General features: G+C 41.1%; 1 protein-coding gene across 3 annotated transcripts in view; it reads right to left on the minus strand.

Annotated features, from left to right (window-relative positions):
• Positions 1 to 18664, minus strand: part of GAB2 (GRB2 associated binding protein 2) — a 171207-nt gene that overhangs the window by 9900 nt on the left and 142643 nt on the right. For 2 of the 3 annotated variants that reach the window (XM_042459603.1, XM_042459604.1), the window contains exons 3-4: positions 8229 to 8469; positions 1733 to 2313 (exon numbers count right to left, since the gene is read on the minus strand). In XM_042459603.1, coding sequence (XP_042315537.1) covers positions 1733 to 2313; positions 8229 to 8469 — 822 coding nt within the window. Of the gene's footprint in view, positions 1 to 1732; positions 2314 to 8228; positions 8470 to 15637; positions 15661 to 18664 lie in introns of those variants that run through there. The other variant, XM_042459605.1, reaches the window with a different exon arrangement.

Genomic DNA, 18664 nt, shown 5'->3' on the forward strand with positions numbered 1-18664 from the left:
TTAGTCTGGACCCCCCCCCTTCCTAAAATCCTAGCTACGTCCCTGAAACCCGCCATTAAAGTGGTCACAAAGAAGCATTAACACGCATATTTTTATTTTCAAGATTTCAGCGACAATGCATTTCTGATATCACTTTATTTGCGCAATTGCATGTGATAATCATTCACGCAATTACTCTCCATTTTTGTTTTATTTGCGGGATGCTTCAAATGCACTTTAATTTCTCTTTAATGCCAAAATTAGCCCAGTGTGATAAACTCGTCAGATTATGAAATTCCTTTCCACAAATAGTCTGGATGACCCCCTCTCTCCTCTCTCTCTGGTGGCATCTAGATAGGCCTAATCTAGATAGGCCTTGGATGTTAACTAGCAGTTGCAGAAAGGTCTTTTAATGGAGTGTGCTGCAGTTTTATCTTCGCTATTACATCCATCCCTCCATATCCATGGATTTTTTATCCACGGATTCAAGCATCCATGGCTTGAAAATATTTTAAAAATATATAAATTCCAAAAAGCAAACCTGAATTTTGCCATTTTATATAAGGGATTCCATTTTACTATACCACTGTATTTAATGAGACTTGAGCATCCATGGATTTTGGTGTCAACAGGGGATCCTGGAACCAAACCTCAACGGATACTAAGAACCCCCTGTATGTTTTATATATTTTTAACATTATTTTGAATTAATGTTTTTAAACTGATTGCTTATTTAATTTGTTTTCAACTTTTGTTCCATCCATTATTTTATACTACAGTGGTTTCTCCACTGTTGGAAGTCAATATGACTGCAAAACCTGAGCTGCATCATGCAGAAGTCTTTTGTCTAGCCTCTCCTCTGAAAGAAATTTATACCAGGCTTATTACAGGCAAGGTAACATTCAAAGACTGCAGTGATGGGCATGTTTACTTGGGTATATGTTTAACTGAATTGGTGGAGCTTTCTGCTGAGTAAAAATGAATGTGACTGGGCAGTTAAGATTAGTATTTACAAATGTAAATGAGGTCAACTTATGGTTGAGTATATATGGTAGCATTTTGAAGTATTTTACATTTTTAGCTTGCGGCATTTTAATTCTGCTTTAAAATTGTACTGTTTTATTGTTGTTGTTTTTAACCTTTTGTAAGCTGCCTTGGGTCCAGCTTGAGAGAAAGGTGGCATATGAAATGAATAAAAAATAATAGCCACCTTTGAGCTATCCAATAGTTGCCCCTCACTCCTGGAACCTTCTTCCCCCACAAGCAAGAGCCATCACTTCTTTAACCAGCTTCAAAACGGAGTTGAAAACCATCCTGTTCAGAGAAGCCTTCCCAGGCATTGCATAATTGTCGCTTACTATTTGATGTTCTTTTGGTGCCTGCTTATCAAACCATTTCCTGTATTGCTATGTACTGTATATGCATTATCCTACTTGAGAGTATGTATTTTCCCTGGAAAATGATTAATCACCCATTGTGAAGCCAAGCCCTCCCTCCAGTCCATCTGCCTTGGTCCAGGCCTTGGAGGTAGAGAGGAACTGCTGGACCTCTTACCCTCTCCCTCCACCACTCCCTTCTCCTTTTGTGTCATGTCTTTTTAGATTGTAAGCCCGAGGGCAGGGATCCGTCTAACTAAAAAGATTGCATGTACAGCGCTGTGTAAATTTACAGCGCTTCATAAATAAAGGTTAATAATAATAATAATAATAATAATAATAATAATAACTGCCCCAGCCCAGGAAGTGATATTTACCTCGATGTAGCCTGCCGTTTTCCACTGCAGGTAAGGTGTTCCTTCTGGGAATGGTTGCAGCCACTGGACCCATGCTCAGGCCTTCACTGTCCAGCAGTCGCTGTTGAGGGCTGCCCCACCGGGACTCTGCTTGTCCTGGTTTAGGAGGCCTTGGAGGAGGAGTGGCAGGAGTTTCACTGGACGCTACCGCCAGGGCATTGTGGTTCTTGTCCAGTGTGAATGTCCTTGGGATCTGATAAACCGGGGTGCCGGGGACATCATAAGAGTCTGTCGAAAGCTCCCCAAAGCCTTTGCAGAGGGTGTTGTTGGGGGTCTTAAAAGTGTAGACCTCTTCGCTATCCGTTTCGGAGCCTGTGAGGCTTGCTTTAGTGGGGGCATAGCATCCAAAACTCCTCGGAAGGTCGTAGGCGCCGTCCCCTAGCTCCGAGTTGTGCCGGCTTGGCTTGGGCAAGCTGTAGAAGCCATGGACTTGACCACCCATCCCATTTACGCAGTGTCCGTTCCCCTGAGAGACCTTCCGGACAGATGGGTCGCTTCTCATGAAGAAGGCAGACCTTGTGGCTTGTGAAAAACTAGCGCTCCTAAAATGGAGAAGAAAAAAAAGGAAGAGGTGAGGGAGAGATGAGGAAGACGTAGTCCTGTTCATTTGGTCACTGGGTAATTTATGGGGCAACTCTGTCACCACAGATTTTTTAGACTGTTTATTTGTCTCCCATTGGAATGTGAAAATTGGAGTTCAAGTGAGAGAATTTTTTGCAATTCAGCAAACTACAGTTTCCATCATTCTCCGAGGATGGACAAAACAGTTAAACTAGCATCAAAGTGAAATACGTTTATAGTGCAAGTGGATCCCTAGAAACTTCTCAATTCCCAGCAGCAGGATTGAGAAGCAACCAAGAATGTAACTAAACTCTCTCAACCTTTTGCCCCACAGCTCCCAGAATCCATCATCACCGGTCATGCCGATGGAGGTTTCTGGGATCTGAAATACAAAACAGCCGGAGGATCAAAGGTTGAGAACCCTTGCTCTAGGAGAGCAAGAAGACAATTAAGAGAGTATAGGGGAAATGGGCAGAGATAAGGTAATACTCATTTGGTGGGTGGTTTAAAGCAAAATGAGCAAATTTGCATTTTCCCAAATGAATGTGCCAACCAGATCACAATTATTCTTCAAGTTTTTGGATTTCTCCAAATTTTGCAATGTAGTTCTCCAGTTGATTTTTTTTAAAAAATACATACAAAAATGCTCACATTAAACTGTGTACAAGAGCATCTCTCCTTAAAGGTATGTATTTCTCTACTCGTTTCCTCCTATCCGTACACTTCAGGAGAAAATGTATACATAAATGCACTTATCTGTGGAAAAGCATATAGCAATGGTTACAAATTTTCATGTCGTTGTTGCTGTTGTGTGCCTTCAAGTCATTTCTGACTTATGGTGACCTATGGGGTTTTCTTGGCAAGTTTCTTCAGAGGGGGTTTGCCACTGCCATCCTCTGAGGCTGAGAGAGCATGACTTGCCCAAGGTCACCCGGTGGATTTACAAGGCTGAGCCAGGATTCAAACCCTGGTCTCTGGAGTTGTAATTCAGTGCTCAAACCACTACATCACACTGGTCTCTATTTTATATTTTCTATGACATTTTCTATTCTCTATTACATATTATCATGCAGACCCTGTTTTTAACCCCCCTCTCCCCCAAAAAAGATGAAGAAAGAAGGAAAGAAAGTTGATTAAAAAATGGAATGAAACAAAATTTGTGGTTTGAAAGTTCAAAAGTCTGCTGGTCTGTTTGCTTCTCTCTCTCTCTCTCTCTCTCTCTCTGATATCTACTCACCTACCTACTTATTATTTATAGTATTTTAGAGAGGGAAGAAAGAGATGTAGACTTCATACTTATCCCCACAACCATGATGACATGCTCTGGAAGGGTCCCAACCAGAGGGGTCTCAGGGCGGTTTGTTTTATTTATAACCCTTCATTAAATCCATCTGAAGTAAAGTGTATTTTAAATTATTAATGAAAGACAGATGTAGGAGTGAAATTCTCTTAAACACGGGAAAGCCCTAGGGTTCATGGGAATCCAGCTGTGACTCAAGGCTGCCATAATCTGCCTTTGCTTCGTACTCTTGGTCCCTCCCCAGCTGTCATCCGTGGTCCTCTGGGCCAGTTTCCAGATGTCAACTCTACAGTGAGAACCCCTTCTTCCATCTTGCGCAGCAAATTAGCCGAGCGCATCGCTATGGCTGGATGAAAAAAAGCAACGCCAACATGCTCACAGAGGGCTTCCTGACACGCTCATTTCCAATTTCCCTGACATGTACCAAACAGCAAGGTTTTCTCACTCTCGAAAGAGATGACACATTGGCTTTGACTTTTTTGGCTTTGATTAATATGTTCTCTCTAGGAATCTCTTGGTCTTCCCACGCAATTCTGCCAGATATTGACCACAGAATTGCACTGAAGGACCTAGAGATTACCAGAGAAAGTACTTCTCTAAGTATATGCAAGTCCTCCAGCATGATTCTATGGTCACCTTCTGCAGATGCTGACCATGGAGTTGCACTGGAGGACCTAGAGACTACTATAGAGGTATTTTCTCAAGTTTAAATAATAGTGGTATTTTATTTACGGTTTTCCCACTTTCATGGGGATCCTGTACCCCTAACCCCAGTGAATGTGGATGGCACACTGTATAATTATACAATATCTACTCATGCAGGAATTTTGTTCCAGAATATAGCCCTTCCACTATGATCCGTATTAAAGTTATGGCAAAATACATTGAAAAAACAGTAAAATATTATAAAGTATGGTAACATCCAAAATCGACAATTGGCCAATAAAGATATCACTGTTTTGTGGATTTTGGATGTTATTGTGTTTAGTTATACGGTATGGCCAACATGGCTACCCCCAAATATGTTTCCAGTAAAGTATTACGTTTAACTGGAAGTGCAAGTTACGCTATAGCTAGGAATACCAATGTATTGCTAGTTTTTTTAAATTGCTGTAGAATATACAGTTATTTTCTTACAATATAATGGTTCTTAGAGCTCTCTCATGACTTCCAGCACATAAGAACATGTGAGGAATGTTGTCCATTTCTAGTACAGAGAAGAACTTGGAAAAGTTGCCTTTTAGACAACAATTTCTAAACCATGATGTTGGGAAGGGATTTCTGGAAGGTACAGTCCAAGAAAGTAACTTTGCCAAGCTATAGTCCTGAGGACTATTTCCAATAGCAAGGAGCTAGATGTCTGGAGGAAACCCATAAGCATTGCATGTGACCAGCATCTAGTACTTGACATTCTGATGCTTTCCACATTGCCCTATTATAGTGCTATGATTCCACTTTAACTGGCATCACAACATATGAAATGCTGGCATTTGCATTTTGTTGTTGTGTACCTTCTTATTGTTTTCCACCTATGGCAACCCTAGGGTGAACCTATCATGGGGGTTTCTGGGGGCCCAAGGTCATCCAGTGGTTTCCATGGCTGAGCAGAGAATCGAACCCAGATTTCTAGAGTCCTAGACTACATCTGCACTGCAGGAATAACTCAGTTTGATACCACTTTAACTGCTATGGCTCAATACTATGGAATTCTGGGAATTGTAGTTTGCTGTGGCACTAGAACTCTCTGACAGAGAAGGCTAAATGTCATCCAAAACTATGGTTCCCAGAATACCACAGCATTGAGCCATGACAGTTAAAAGTGGTGTCAAACTGGATTGTTTCTGTAGTACAGATGCAGACCTAGTCCTACACTCAAACCACTACAGTTCAGAGATGGGTATTTCAAATTCTCAGCCAGAAAGCTCCAGTGGCTCAGCAAACTACAAACCCCAGGATTCCATGCAAAGTTGCCAGGGCAGTTAAAGTGGAGTCACTGCGCGATAACTGTGTGGTGTGGAAGGGCTCCTTGTTCCTCTTGGTTCTTGAAACTTCGTGGAAAATTAGCAGGACGCTTAAAGTGTACTATGCTTCTTTTTTCAGTAGGTGGTGCTGTGTATAAAACTATCACATTCACTCTGATTTTACATCATGGAGATGGTTTCTTTTTGTCATCCAAACACTGCATGGTCCTTTTCCTGGAAAGATGGGAAAGAAAAGATGTGTGTTTTGTTGAACGATGTAAATTGCCTGACAGCGCTTGAACTGATGGACTGCCTTAAATATTGCTTAAGATCCTACATGTTTACAGAGTGTAAACTCAAGTGTATTAAGTGGTGTCTGTGCTACAACATCCTTTTGGTGAATCCCAATATTGTGCAACTGATTTTGTATCTTGCAATAGCCCTGCTTAGTTTCTCTTATTACCACAAGCCTATTTTTGTCTGAAGTCACTGAAAAATAGTTATGCACCATCTAAGTTTTAAGTGCTGCAAATGTAATGTTACACAACTGTGAACTAGATGTTACACAATTGCTCCAAAAGTACAATGGCATATGTAAGAGAACTTGCTTTGTTGTTCTTGTGTGCCTTCAAGTCGTTTCTGACTTATAGTGACCCTAAGTCTTTAAACAGAGGCTGGATGGCCATCTATTGGGGATGCTTTGACTGAGATTTCCTGCATGGCAGAATAGGGTTGGACTGGATGGTCCTTGTGGTCTCTTCCAACTCTACGATTCCATAATTCTATGATTCTATGTCTTGGGGCTTTCTTGGCAAGATTTGTTCAGAGCAGGTTTGCCACTTTCCCTGAGGCTGAGCGCATGTGACTTGCCCAGGGTCACCCAGTGGGTTTCATGGCCAAATGGGAATTGAACCCTGATCTCCAGAGTCGTAGTTCGACACTCAAACCCTGACAGTTAAACCAGTGTTTAAATGCATTACTTTTGCAGTGTGGCAGCAGCCGTGGTGAAAGGTGGGTGAGACCATTCAAGAGGAGCTTGGACATTGTAAAAACAACTGCTGCAGGAAGGACTGTATGTAATATTTTGGGTTTTATAAAATAAAATAAATAAATACATATGGTAAATAAATAGCATGTTATGAACCTGTTATTTTACTCTTTACTCATGAGGAATGAGTATGTCTGGGAGTAATGCATTATCTGCAAAAGAAATGTAAAAATAATAACACCGAATGTGTAATGCATTACAAATTTCCCATAATGTTCCAGGCATGGGTTTTAGTATTATGCATGTACACTAAGGTACCAAACTACAAATGTGTGTCAAACTACATATCCTTGGATTCCATAGGATGGTGACATTGCATATAAAGCAGTCTCAAACTGCATTAATTCTGCAGTGTGACAGCAGGGAGGTGGGGACATAACAGTTAAATAAAACAGATACGGGAATTAAATATAGATAGCCGCTGCCAATTATGTTTCTTTCATGATACTTTGCAGACAACTCCTGAAAATGGAATTGTTTCCCAACAGTACCAAAGAACAACACTCTCAGTTTATAGTCATCTCTCCCCACCCCAAATATCATAGAAAAGCTTAAAATCCTATGACAGCTATCTGGTATTAAGCCTTAGTGAACACTGTGGCTTCTCATTTTAGTAAACATAGATAGGATCTGGTTGTTATGGTGCTTCTAGACAGAAAGTACCTAGAGATACATACCAGTCAAATGCCACTGTGTGGCTACTTCGCCTTTGCTTCTTTATTGGATTTCAGTGATAAGACAAAAGTGGGATAAGACGTGGTGGGAAAACATGGAAGAAAGCGTGGCCCATGAATACACACTCCTCTCTCCCAAAATTCTGCATAAGGGTGGAATTCTTTGGAAAAACCTGAACAGTTTATTTGCCGTATGCAGGGTTGTTTTCATACTATTTTTATCACTGTTTGCTTTTACTGTTTGCTGTGGTTGTAATCTGCTTTGTTTGGTGGAAACACATTGGAAGGACAGAGAGTCCTGTTTTTATCCATTTGTGTTACAGTTGTATTTCTTGTTATCAAAAGCTACCTTGAGACCTTCTTGTAGGGAAAAAGGAGGACATGAACAAACTAGTATTATACCCTCCAATATTTCACAGATGAAAAGCAGGACACCGGTGGTCAAGCAATATCAGAATGTGTTCAAGATGGCCAACGTTATTAATGAGGAAGAACAAAGAAACAAGGAGAGGATGCAGCAGTTTGCTTTTGCCTGAGCTTACTGGAAGGGAAAGATTCTTTCCCTTTGCTGAGCTGGGCCCAAACTGCTTTTGCATTTTGAACTCTGCTTGCAGCAGTTGAAGTCAGAATGAAGGAATAAAATGGGAGGAGAGAGAAAGTGAAGCCACTTCCAATTATAATTACAGCATTTGATTTCTTTTTATGCATTGGTGTCTCCATTTTAAAAGCATCTGAGAAAGTAGGTGGCAAAATATTAATCAGGATTGGCCCTGCCAAACTGGGGCAATTGGAATGTATAGCAATCGCTCCAAAACAGACAGCAATGCAACAACAACAACAAAAGTACACTTTAAAATGTCCAATAGAAACCAATGCCCATCTCTTATAAGAATCCTAGGATGTCCAATCCCACCTGGCATTCTCTGACTTCCTGCTCATGCACTGGTGTAGGAAGAGATAGTCTTGCGGGGCACTTGTGGAAAGCGTGGTCCGGATATGGTTAGAAGGTGAATCAAAAGTGAAGAGGGTGGGTTGGCTGGAGTGTGAAGGTGCCGACGACGTCCGTTCTCGCAACAGCCTCTGGGTGGAGCCACTGAGCTCTGCTGGGGAGGACCGGGGACCATGACTCACGGTAGGAATGTTTCTCAAAGAATCTGTGCAGAGAAAACAACAGAGCTGTCAGGATAAACTGCACAACCATCCCTGCTTCATCATACTCATCCAGAGGGAGAGAGAGACAGCCACACAATGAAGTTCTCCAAAACTCTAGCATAACCAATACAAATATACCTTGCCAGCATCCTTCTCAAGCACATAAGAACTGACCTGCTGAATGTCCATCTAATCTGTGAATGTCTGACTCATGGGGCTAATGAGTTTGGGGATGCTTCTGGATCCATCGCTCCAAATGACAGCTTAGATAGATGCAACAGCCAGGAATGCTTACTACCAGCTTTGGCTGATACACCAGCTGTGCATCTTCCTAGAGCTGGGGGGCTGAAAGATGGTAGTGCATGCACCAGTAACCTCAAGGGTGGACTTCTGTGATGCGCTGTACATTGGGCTATTCTCTGTACCAAGTTTGGAAACTTCAATTAGTTCAAAACATGGCAGCCAGATTGATTAATGGGACATCCAGGAGTGACTATACTACATCAATATTAAAATCACTCCACTGGCTGCCAATTAGTCTCTGGGCAAGGTACAAAGTGTTAGTTATTACCTTTAAAGTGCTACAAGGTTTGGGTCCAGGTTACCTACAGGGTCACCTGCTCCCATATAATCTACTCCATACACTCAGGTCCCCTTGCGGACATTTACTCCAGTCAATCAGAACTAGATTGGCAAATGTCAGCCAGAAAACATTCCCTTTAGCTGTCCCAAGACTGTGGAAGGACCTGCTGGAAGAGATTCGATAGCTGAATACGCTGTCTAAATTTAAAAAAGCATTAAGGACCAGTCTCTTCTGGGAGGATTCCATGCATGATTTCAAATTGTGAATTTTAAATGATGAATTTAAGATATGGATTGGTTTAATATGTGTACATCTTATTTGCTCTTTTAAATTGAAGTGTGTTTTAACTGATGTGTTTTAAGTGATGTCGTTTGTTTGTTAATTGTTGTTGTCTCACGCCTCGATCCATGGAGAGAGGCGGGTAAGAAATAACAACAACAACAACCACCACAGAGGATCCACAAAAACCCCTCTCACTAGGGCTGCATCTACACTGTAGAAATAATGCCGCTTGGCACCACTTGAACTCTCATAGTTTCATCCTGCAGAATGCTGGGATTTGTGATTTTGTGTGCACCAGCATGTTTTGGCAGAGAAGGTTAAAGACTTTGTAAAACTACAAATCCCAAGATTCCATAGGATGGAGCTGCAGCACTTTGTTGGGGAGGCTGGGTGTTGAACCAGCCTTGGGACTTCATGCCAAACATGCAAGTACAGTCGGCCCTTCTTATACATGGATTTTTTATACACAGATTTGTTTATACATGGATTCAAGCATCCACGTTTTGAAAATGTTAAAAAAAAGTATAAATTTCAAATATCAAACCTTGATTTTCCATTTTTTATAAGGGACACCATTTTGCTATGTCTTTATATTTAATGGAACTTGAGCATCCACGTATTTTGTTATCCATGGGGGATCTTGGAACCAAACCCCAGTGGATAACAAGGGTCCACTGTATTCCTTGATAGACCCATCAATGTGGGATGGCTTTCCTGAATGCAGAAGCCAAATGAGTGTAAATCCACACTCATGCATTTATACTGTAGTTGTGCTACATCACTCTTTGCTGAATATTGGCCCAAATCTTACTGGTTAGCCTCAAGTGGAATAGACTCAAAATCCTGTTTCTTAGTGTCAATTAGAGTAGACCCATTGAATCAATTATTGAACGGTGAGTCAACAGAAAAGGTAAATCCAATTGTTTAATGGAACTTCTCTGAGCCTGCTAACAGGATTTAAGCCAACAGCTGAATAGTGAGTCAATACACAGATAAATCCAATTGATTAAATGGATCTAGGCCATTTTAATGGATGTAAAAAGAATAGGATTTAGACCACCAGCACTGCAACCATTTGTATCAGCCAATGTACCTGGTACTTAGGGAGCTGGGGATGTTTAGCCTGGAGAAGAGAAGGTTAAGAGGTGATATGATAGCCCTATTTAAATATTTGAAGGGATGTCATATTGTGGAGGGAGCAAGCTTGTTTTCTGCTGCTCCAGAGAACAGGACCTGGAACAATGGATGCAAGCTCCAGGAAAAGAGATTCCACCTCAACATTAGGAGGAACTTCCTGACAGTTAGGGCTGTTCGACAGTGGAAAACACTTCCTTGGAGTGTAGTAGAGTCTCCTTCCTTGGAGGTCTTTAAGCAGAAGCTGGATGGCCATCTGTTGGGAATGCTTTGATTTGGATATCCTGCATGGCAGATTGGGGTTGGACTGGATGGCCCTTGTGGTCTCTTCCAGAGATCTCTTCTAGATCGCCTAGATCCTTTTCACATGTACTTCTTATCAAGCTAGGTGTCACCCATTCTATATCAGTGCATTTCATTTTTTCTGTCTAAGTGTAGTACTTTAAATTTCTCCCTGTTGAAATTTGTTTTTTTAGTTTTGGCACAAATTCTTAATCTGTTAAGGTCATTTTGAATCGATCCTGTCCTCTGGCATATTAGCTACCCCTCCGAATCTGGTGCCATCTTCAAATTTGACAAGCATGCCCCCTATTCCATCATCCAACTCCCCATATCCCCAGTGAGCATGTCCATTTCATGCTTACCAGGTTGGGAAGGGTTGACCTATGGAGTAGCAATCTGGGAGGAACATGCTAGATGCAGGTGTCATACTGATTATCTTTTGAGGCTAGGGTCTTTTTTTAGGCAATGTTATTACTTTAAGACCTTTTAAGGCAGTACAAAAACGGGATGATTATATGACAGGCAGATAACACTCAACTAAGGAAGCCCCCACCTTGGGTTTTCAAGACCTAAGCAGGGCAACTGATGTCCAAGGCTCTTGGAGGTTTTTCATTCCCATCATGGCTGTAAGTCAAAGTTGACTTGATGGCAAATGAAAACAAAATATTTGGCAGCACAGTGCATCCCTGAGGCCTAAAAGGCCTTTTCACACTTTCCTACTCCTTGCAGCTCAGCTTGACAACTCTCCCAGTGGCCTCTCTTGGATGTCCTTTGGCATTTATCTCCATGGATCTGCAAAGGTTTTTTCTAAGATGTGGACTGGCATATTTTATGCAGTGAAGTGACCATGGCATAAAATAAGAAGCTGCATTGTTTTGTTTGTTTTTAAATGAAATACCTGATAAAAAAGAGAGAAATCAAATATGCATATTGTTTCCCTTCCATCTTCCTAATTTAAGGCCAACAGCATAATCAGCAAAAATGGAAGAGAGAGAGGAGAGCAACAATTCAAGGACTACAATTTAATTTCCTGTTTTTGTATCCCCCCCCCCTAATTTTTAATTCTTTTCTGTTTTTCATTCTTTCTTCGTGTGTTCTGTTCTTATTTTCCTTCCTTCCTTCTCCTAAATAGTCTACTTTTCCTTTCTTTTTCTTAGATGATTTTTCCACCACAGTAGTTCTTGTGTGTGTGTGTGTGTGGGGGGGTCAAATCCACCAGTTGTCGTGTTGGTGGAGGACACCTAAAGTAAGCCTTCAGATCTGGGTCCCATTGGCACTATACAATTATATATAGTATTGGCACTATACAATTATGTTGCAATAATTCCACTTTAACTGCTATGCTTGCAATGTACATAAACCTGGAGTTTGATAGTTTGGTCAGGCACTAGAGTTTTCTGGTTGAGCATTGTAAATTATTGTTTGTTGTTAACTGTGTTTGGGTCGACTTGGACTCAAGGTCACCCTGTGGATAAGACATCTCCAAGACCCCTTGTCCTCCTTAGCTCTGCTTAGGCCCTGCAAACTTGGATTCGTGACCTTCCTAATTGAGTATATCTATCTAGCATGAGGTCTTCCTCTCTTTCTACTGCCTTCTATCTTTCCTAGCATCATTGTCTTTTCTAATGATTCATTTTTCCTCATGATCTGGCCAAAGAATGGTAGCCTCAGTTTAGTCATTCTGACTTCCAGAGATAGAGAATGGTATGAGAAAACTGTGCAAGTCTTATTACAAGATCAGGTGGGAGGAAGTCATTCCTTACTCTGGTAGATCAATAAATCTCAGTGAGAATGATAATAAATCTATATTATCTGCATATTGAACTGTGCATCATATTAGAAAATCACACTGCATTTTTTACATTATGGAAGTATAGTGTCACATGCTGGCAACCAATACAAAATTGTGAAAAAACAAACACATTTGGTTATGTATATGGAGATGAAGATGACGGAAATGCCAAAAGGTTCAAGTGAAGTCCATTTGAGGCTTGAGGCTTATCCAACCTGGAGTTCAAATTCAATCATTTAATGGAAAGCCTACTGTAAACATGAATTGCCAGGCACTTACTTCAAGTGCATCATGAAATAAATAGAATTTGGCTGCCCATGGAGGAGGACAAGATGCCATCCTGCCTGGCCCAATCCCAAGCCAAGAATATAAAAGGACTGACAGTTGGATTGTAATTCAACACAATCAATGAGACAGTATCCCAAACCACATCTGGAATCAGTAGGCTGGTTTAGGAAGCCACTAAAACTTTGCTCATTTTGTAACTGCTGGCAAGAACCCTGAACCCCAACTGTTTTCTCCTTGTTACCCGAGAATACCAAGCACTCTGCCCAGTTTTCAACCTTTATACACTGTCTAGGATAACCTTCTGAAAAATTAGTCTTTGCAGAAGTCCATGAGGGATCTTATTTTTCTGCAGAAAACATATTTTCTGCATGGAAAAACAGTATTTTTCAGCAAAGCCTCACCATGTTTACAGCAATTGAAGGAAGCTGAAGACAAAAGGGGAGAAGGAGAAGAAAACCAGGAAAAAGTGGGAGAAAAAGTAGTCAAATTGGGGTGTCTTTGCCAAACTGAGATCTTGGTGCACATGGCATCCTATAGGCCCAGGAAGGACTATTAAAGCTTTGCTCATTTCATAATCGCAGAAAGAACACATAGTCCCACTAATTTTCTCCTCATAACCTGAGAATATAAAGTATTCTGTGCAGCTTTCAACCATTATATACTGTTTAGAGCATCTTTCTGATAAATATTAGAAGGGGTGTCATTTTGAGGATGGAGCAAGCTTGCTGTCTGCTTCTCCAAAGAGCAATGGATTCAAACTACACTGGTGCCTCGGGTTACGAAATTAATTCGTTCCGCCATTCCTTTCGTAACCCGAAAATTTCGTAACCCGAAAAGGCTTTCCGTTAGCACTGGAAAGCCTATAGCATTTGAATTTCGCGCCGAAATGAATTTCGTAACCCGAAACAGTTTTTGCCAATCCAACTTTTTCGTATCCCGGAAATTTCGTAACCCGATCATTTCGTATCCCGAGGCACCAGTGTACAGGAAAAGAGATTCCACCTAAAACCGGGAAGAACATCCTGACAGTAAGAGCTGTTTAACAGTGGGACACGCTCCCTTGGAGTGTGGTGGGGTCTCCCTCTTTGGAGGTCTTTAAACAGAGGCTGGATGGCAATTTGTTGCAGGTGCTTTTATTGTGCCTTCCTGCATGGTAGAATGGGGTTGGACTTGGTGGCCCTTGGGAGTGTCTTCTAACTCTATGATTCCATGAATGAATCTGTAGAAATCCATGTGGGCTGTTTTTGAGCAGGAAACGTATCTTCTGCAGAGAAAACAGTTGTCTGAGCAGTAAAAACTTCTGTGTAGAAAGCATTTTTCTGTGCAAAAAGTACCGTTTTCTACATAAAAAAACTGAAAAACTGTATGAAATTATTGCACTTTGGACATATCACAAGACAACATGGTTCTCTGGAAAAGACAATAATGCTGGGCAAAGTGGAAGGCAGTAGGAAAAGAGGAAGACTGCATTGCAAATGGATTGATTCAACCAAGGCAGCTACAACCCTCAGTTTGCAAGACCTGTTGATGACTGAAGCACCTGCGGGTCTCTCCTTCAGAGGGGTTCCACAAGCTGAAGTTGATGAACTTCTCTGAAAGGCAGCCTCAGTAGTGAATAATCCTGGGCTTGTTATTTCTTTACTTAATGGGATTTCTGACAGGGAACCTATTCCTCATTGGTATGATCAATACTGATAAACACCCTGCTCATCACTCAAGACTACACAAAACATACCGAGTTCTGCTCTTCAGCACCTTGTTGTCTCTTTCCTCTTCCTTGCAGCTGGAGCCTTCGTTTGCTATAATACCTGGGCCTGAGAACCAATGGCATACCTTCCAACCCTTTTCCAGATGGAAACTGAGGGGTTATTTGTGATGTTGAAGGCATTCATGGCCGGCATCCATAGTTGTTTGTGGGTTTTTCGGGCCATGTGGCCATGTTCTAAAGAGTTTGTTCCTGACAAAAGATCTCTGAAGATGCCAGCCACAGATGCAGGCGAAATGTCAGGAATAAACTCTTCCAGAACATGGCCACAGAGCCCAAAAAACCCACAAAAAACTGAGGGGTTATTCAGACAGTGAAAATAATCCAGGATGAATCAAAGTTGAATCTCTGTTGTTCACACACATCCCAAATGAACCTGATTAAGGTTTTTTTTGGCAGGGACTGCCAAAAAACAAACAAAATGGGATAATTGATATCGGGTTTCCCCCCAAGTTTGTTTTTTTTAAAGATCAGTATCATTAGTTGTGTGAATAACCAATTTGAACAGACCCAGGACAAAACTGAAGTCTTCCAAATTAACCAGAGGTATTTCTTTACACTTTATGATTCTGTCCAGTTCTTTCATAGCTGCCCTTCCGAAACCTAGTCTTCTTCTAATTTCTTGACTGGTCTGATCCATATTTAATCTAAGATATGTGAACTCTTTGACTGTTTGAATACTGGTAATGAACTCATCTTCTTGCACAGTCTTTGCCACCAAAGAATAGCATAGGTCAATTAATTGATTAAAATCTGCATGTGAAGAGGAATGATTGCGTGTGCGCGCGTGTGCATGTGAGTGTAAAGCATTTTTCTTTTGTTCGATTTTCCTCTCTCTCAGGTCACCATTTTCAAAGAGGCCGTCCCCACTGGCTGACAGATTTAAAAAGAGAGAAGTAGAAATGAATATTTCTTCTGACACGACACGACATCTGCCATCCGTGGAAAGCACTTATGCTAAAAATAATTAAATTTTAGAACTCTGCTGTCCGGTTAATTGGGAACACAGTTATAAGTGATCAAAAGATGGTTAATTAATCTCACCCATCAACTAACACATTCATGGCAGAGGCGGGAATCAATCTGCAGTCTCAGAATCACTGAGTTGCAGAAGACCCTAAGAAATACATAACTAAAGCACACTTATGGTGCCTTAGGTTCAATGGGCACTGCAGAAATAATACAGTTTGTCACTGCTATAACTGTCATGGCTCAATGCTATGGCTTCCTGGGATTTGTAGTTTTGTGAGATGTTTAGCCTTCCCTTGTCAGAGAGCTTTGGTGCCCCATCAAGCTACAAATCCCAGGATTCCATAGGATGGCACCATGACAGTTAAAGCAGTCTCAAACCTCATGGTTTCTGCACTGCAGATGCAGCCTTGGCTTAAGCTTGGCGCATGCACTTTGTCACTTCCCCCCATTGGCCTCCTCCCATACAACACCATACAAAACCTTTAGTAATGTTTTTTGCACTAATGTTACTCGTAAATCATAATTCCCGTATATCACTAAATTTAGCGGCAATCGTTTGTGACATAAAGCAACTAGTGAAATTAAAATCATGCCTTTAAATTACAACGTCATAAGCACAATATTTTATACTGGTTTATATATCATGCAGCCTTTCCATTTATGTGTTCTCAGTTATTGTATGCCTTGACGGGTCTTTTGACTGTAAATAAAGATTGATTGATTAATTGTCATAAGCACAGCCCAAATGAATTTACATTTACAGTTTCATGTGAGTAAAGCGAAAATTTGGTAAGATATGTTTTAAAAGAAAATTTAAAAAGAGCATTAAAAAAAAAACCTCAAACCAGAGGCTTCTCCTTTCTCCACTCACTGAGTCTTGTCCCACTCCTCTCTTTACTTCTGCTGAGTTCTAGGGTTTTAAAGGGATGCAGGTGAATGCCACAGCCTATTTTTGCCACAAGGCAGACATTTGGGGGGCACTGGAGTAATCTCCTATTCGGGTGTCACTTAGTACAGCCCACAGCTTCTAGTGATGCCCCTGCTTCAAACACGTATTTGAGATTCAATTACCTTGGAATGGCTTTTGGTCTATTGTACTGTGGGTTCCATTTTAGTTATACTGAATAATTTTGGGTTGTTTTCTGTGACAGAGAAAAGGTGATATGATAGCCCTGTTTAAATATTTGAAGGGATGTCATTCTGAGGATGGAGCAATCTTGTTTTCTGCTGTTCCAGAGAACTGGACCTGGAGCAATGGATTCAAGCTACAGGAAAAGAGATTCCACCTCAACATTAGGAAGACCTTTCTGAAAGTAAGAACTGTTCAACACTGGAACATACAGTACTCCCTCGGAGAGTGGTGGAGTCTCCTTGTTTGGAGGTTTTTAAACAGAGGCTGGATGGACATCTGTTGGGGGTGGTTTGATTGAAGTGGATAGTCCTTGTGGTCTCCTCCAACTATATGATTCTATGGGAGAATGTTAAATATTTTGTTGTTGTTGTGTGCCTTCAAGCCATGTCTGACTTATAGTGACCCTAAGGTGAACTATCATGGGGTTTTCTTGGCAAGATTTGTTCAGAGGGGGTTTGTCATTGCCTTCCTCTGAGGCTGAGATTATGTGACTTGCCCAAGGTCACCCAGTGGGTTTCCATGGCTGAGTGATGAATCGAACTCTGGTCTCCAGAGTCCTAGTCTAACATTCAAACCATTATGCCACATTGGCTCAGTGGCCAGAACAATCTTTTAATTTATGAGAGTAAAATATCAGAGCAAAATAATTATCAGAGCAAAATATTTATGCCCTGCCCTCTATCTGATGATATTAGAGTAGGGTTCAGTTTACAGCAGGGAACTGTCAAATGAACTACTGTATTTATAAGCTGCTCTGGGAGACGTTTTGGATAAAAGATAGGGGACAAATACTTTCAATAAATAAATAAATAAATGTTATTAAATTTGTAAACATGACACACTGTTGAAGGTCCTGCTTTCATACTTTGGCATTTCCACTTTAAAAAGGAGCATATAGCAAGAGATGAGTATGCTGGTGGTCAGAAGAAACAGCAGTGGGTTAGAGAGACACCCCACATCCCTTGCTTGTGGGTATAAAAATTGACTTGTCTATGGCATTTCCTACAATCCTTCCCCAGCATACTGCAGGTTTCTATTAAGACAGAGAAAGGAGCATTAATGTGTGGTTCTGGCTGCCTAGTTTGTGCCTAAATGTACAGCTGATCAATATTTAATATTATCTTTAACAATGTCTGCAAGAGATTAAGGATAAAAATTCTCTCTTTGCATAGATCATTACACAGATCGATTGCACACAAAGGTCTCAAATCCCTTGTTTTCGAGAAAGGTGGGGGCGAGAAGGAGAGAAACCATTTAGCAAAATGCAACACTCCCAGAATGCAAGAAGCCACCTTTCATAATTATGCTTCGATTTGGTCATTTTAAGATACAGTAAACAGATGTGCAGCTACTTATGAGATAAGGGAATGCAGGCTATGGAATGTGTCATTGTGGTAGAAAATCACTAGCCCTTTACTCATCCATGTTTATCATTTTAAAGTCCAGAGAAATAGCGGCCATTATGCCCCATCATTGCCCGTTTTAACTGGAATTTCTCTTATTTGTTCTCATTGTGTGCTTTCAAGCCGTCTCTGACTGCATCTGCACTGCAGAAATGATGCAGTTTGACACTGCTTTAACTGCCATGGCTCAATGCTATGAAATTCTGAGGTTTGCAGTTTTGTGAGATACTTAGTTTGTGTCAGAGAGTTCTGGTGGCAGAGCAAACTACAAATCCCAGGCTTCCATAGCATTGAGCCATGGCAGTTAAAGTGGTATCAAACTGCATTATTTCTGCATTGTAGGTGAGTCCTGAGATAAATATGAGATAGACCAAAGGTGTAGCGTAAGTCATCTTACAAGAAATGGTCCACTTTTATTATTTTTTTCATGGGCACCTCATGGCAACCCTATCCTTGGGTCAAGATTTATTCAGAGGGGGATTGCCATGGCATTTCTTCTGAGGCTGAGAGAGTGTGGCTGGCCCAATGTCCTCCAGTGGATTTCCACAGGTCAGCAGGGTCTCA

This window comes from Sceloporus undulatus, chromosome 3, assembly GCF_019175285.1.
Source record: "Sceloporus undulatus isolate JIND9_A2432 ecotype Alabama chromosome 3, SceUnd_v1.1, whole genome shotgun sequence".
Classification (NCBI taxonomy): domain Eukaryota; kingdom Metazoa; phylum Chordata; class Lepidosauria; order Squamata; family Phrynosomatidae; genus Sceloporus; species Sceloporus undulatus.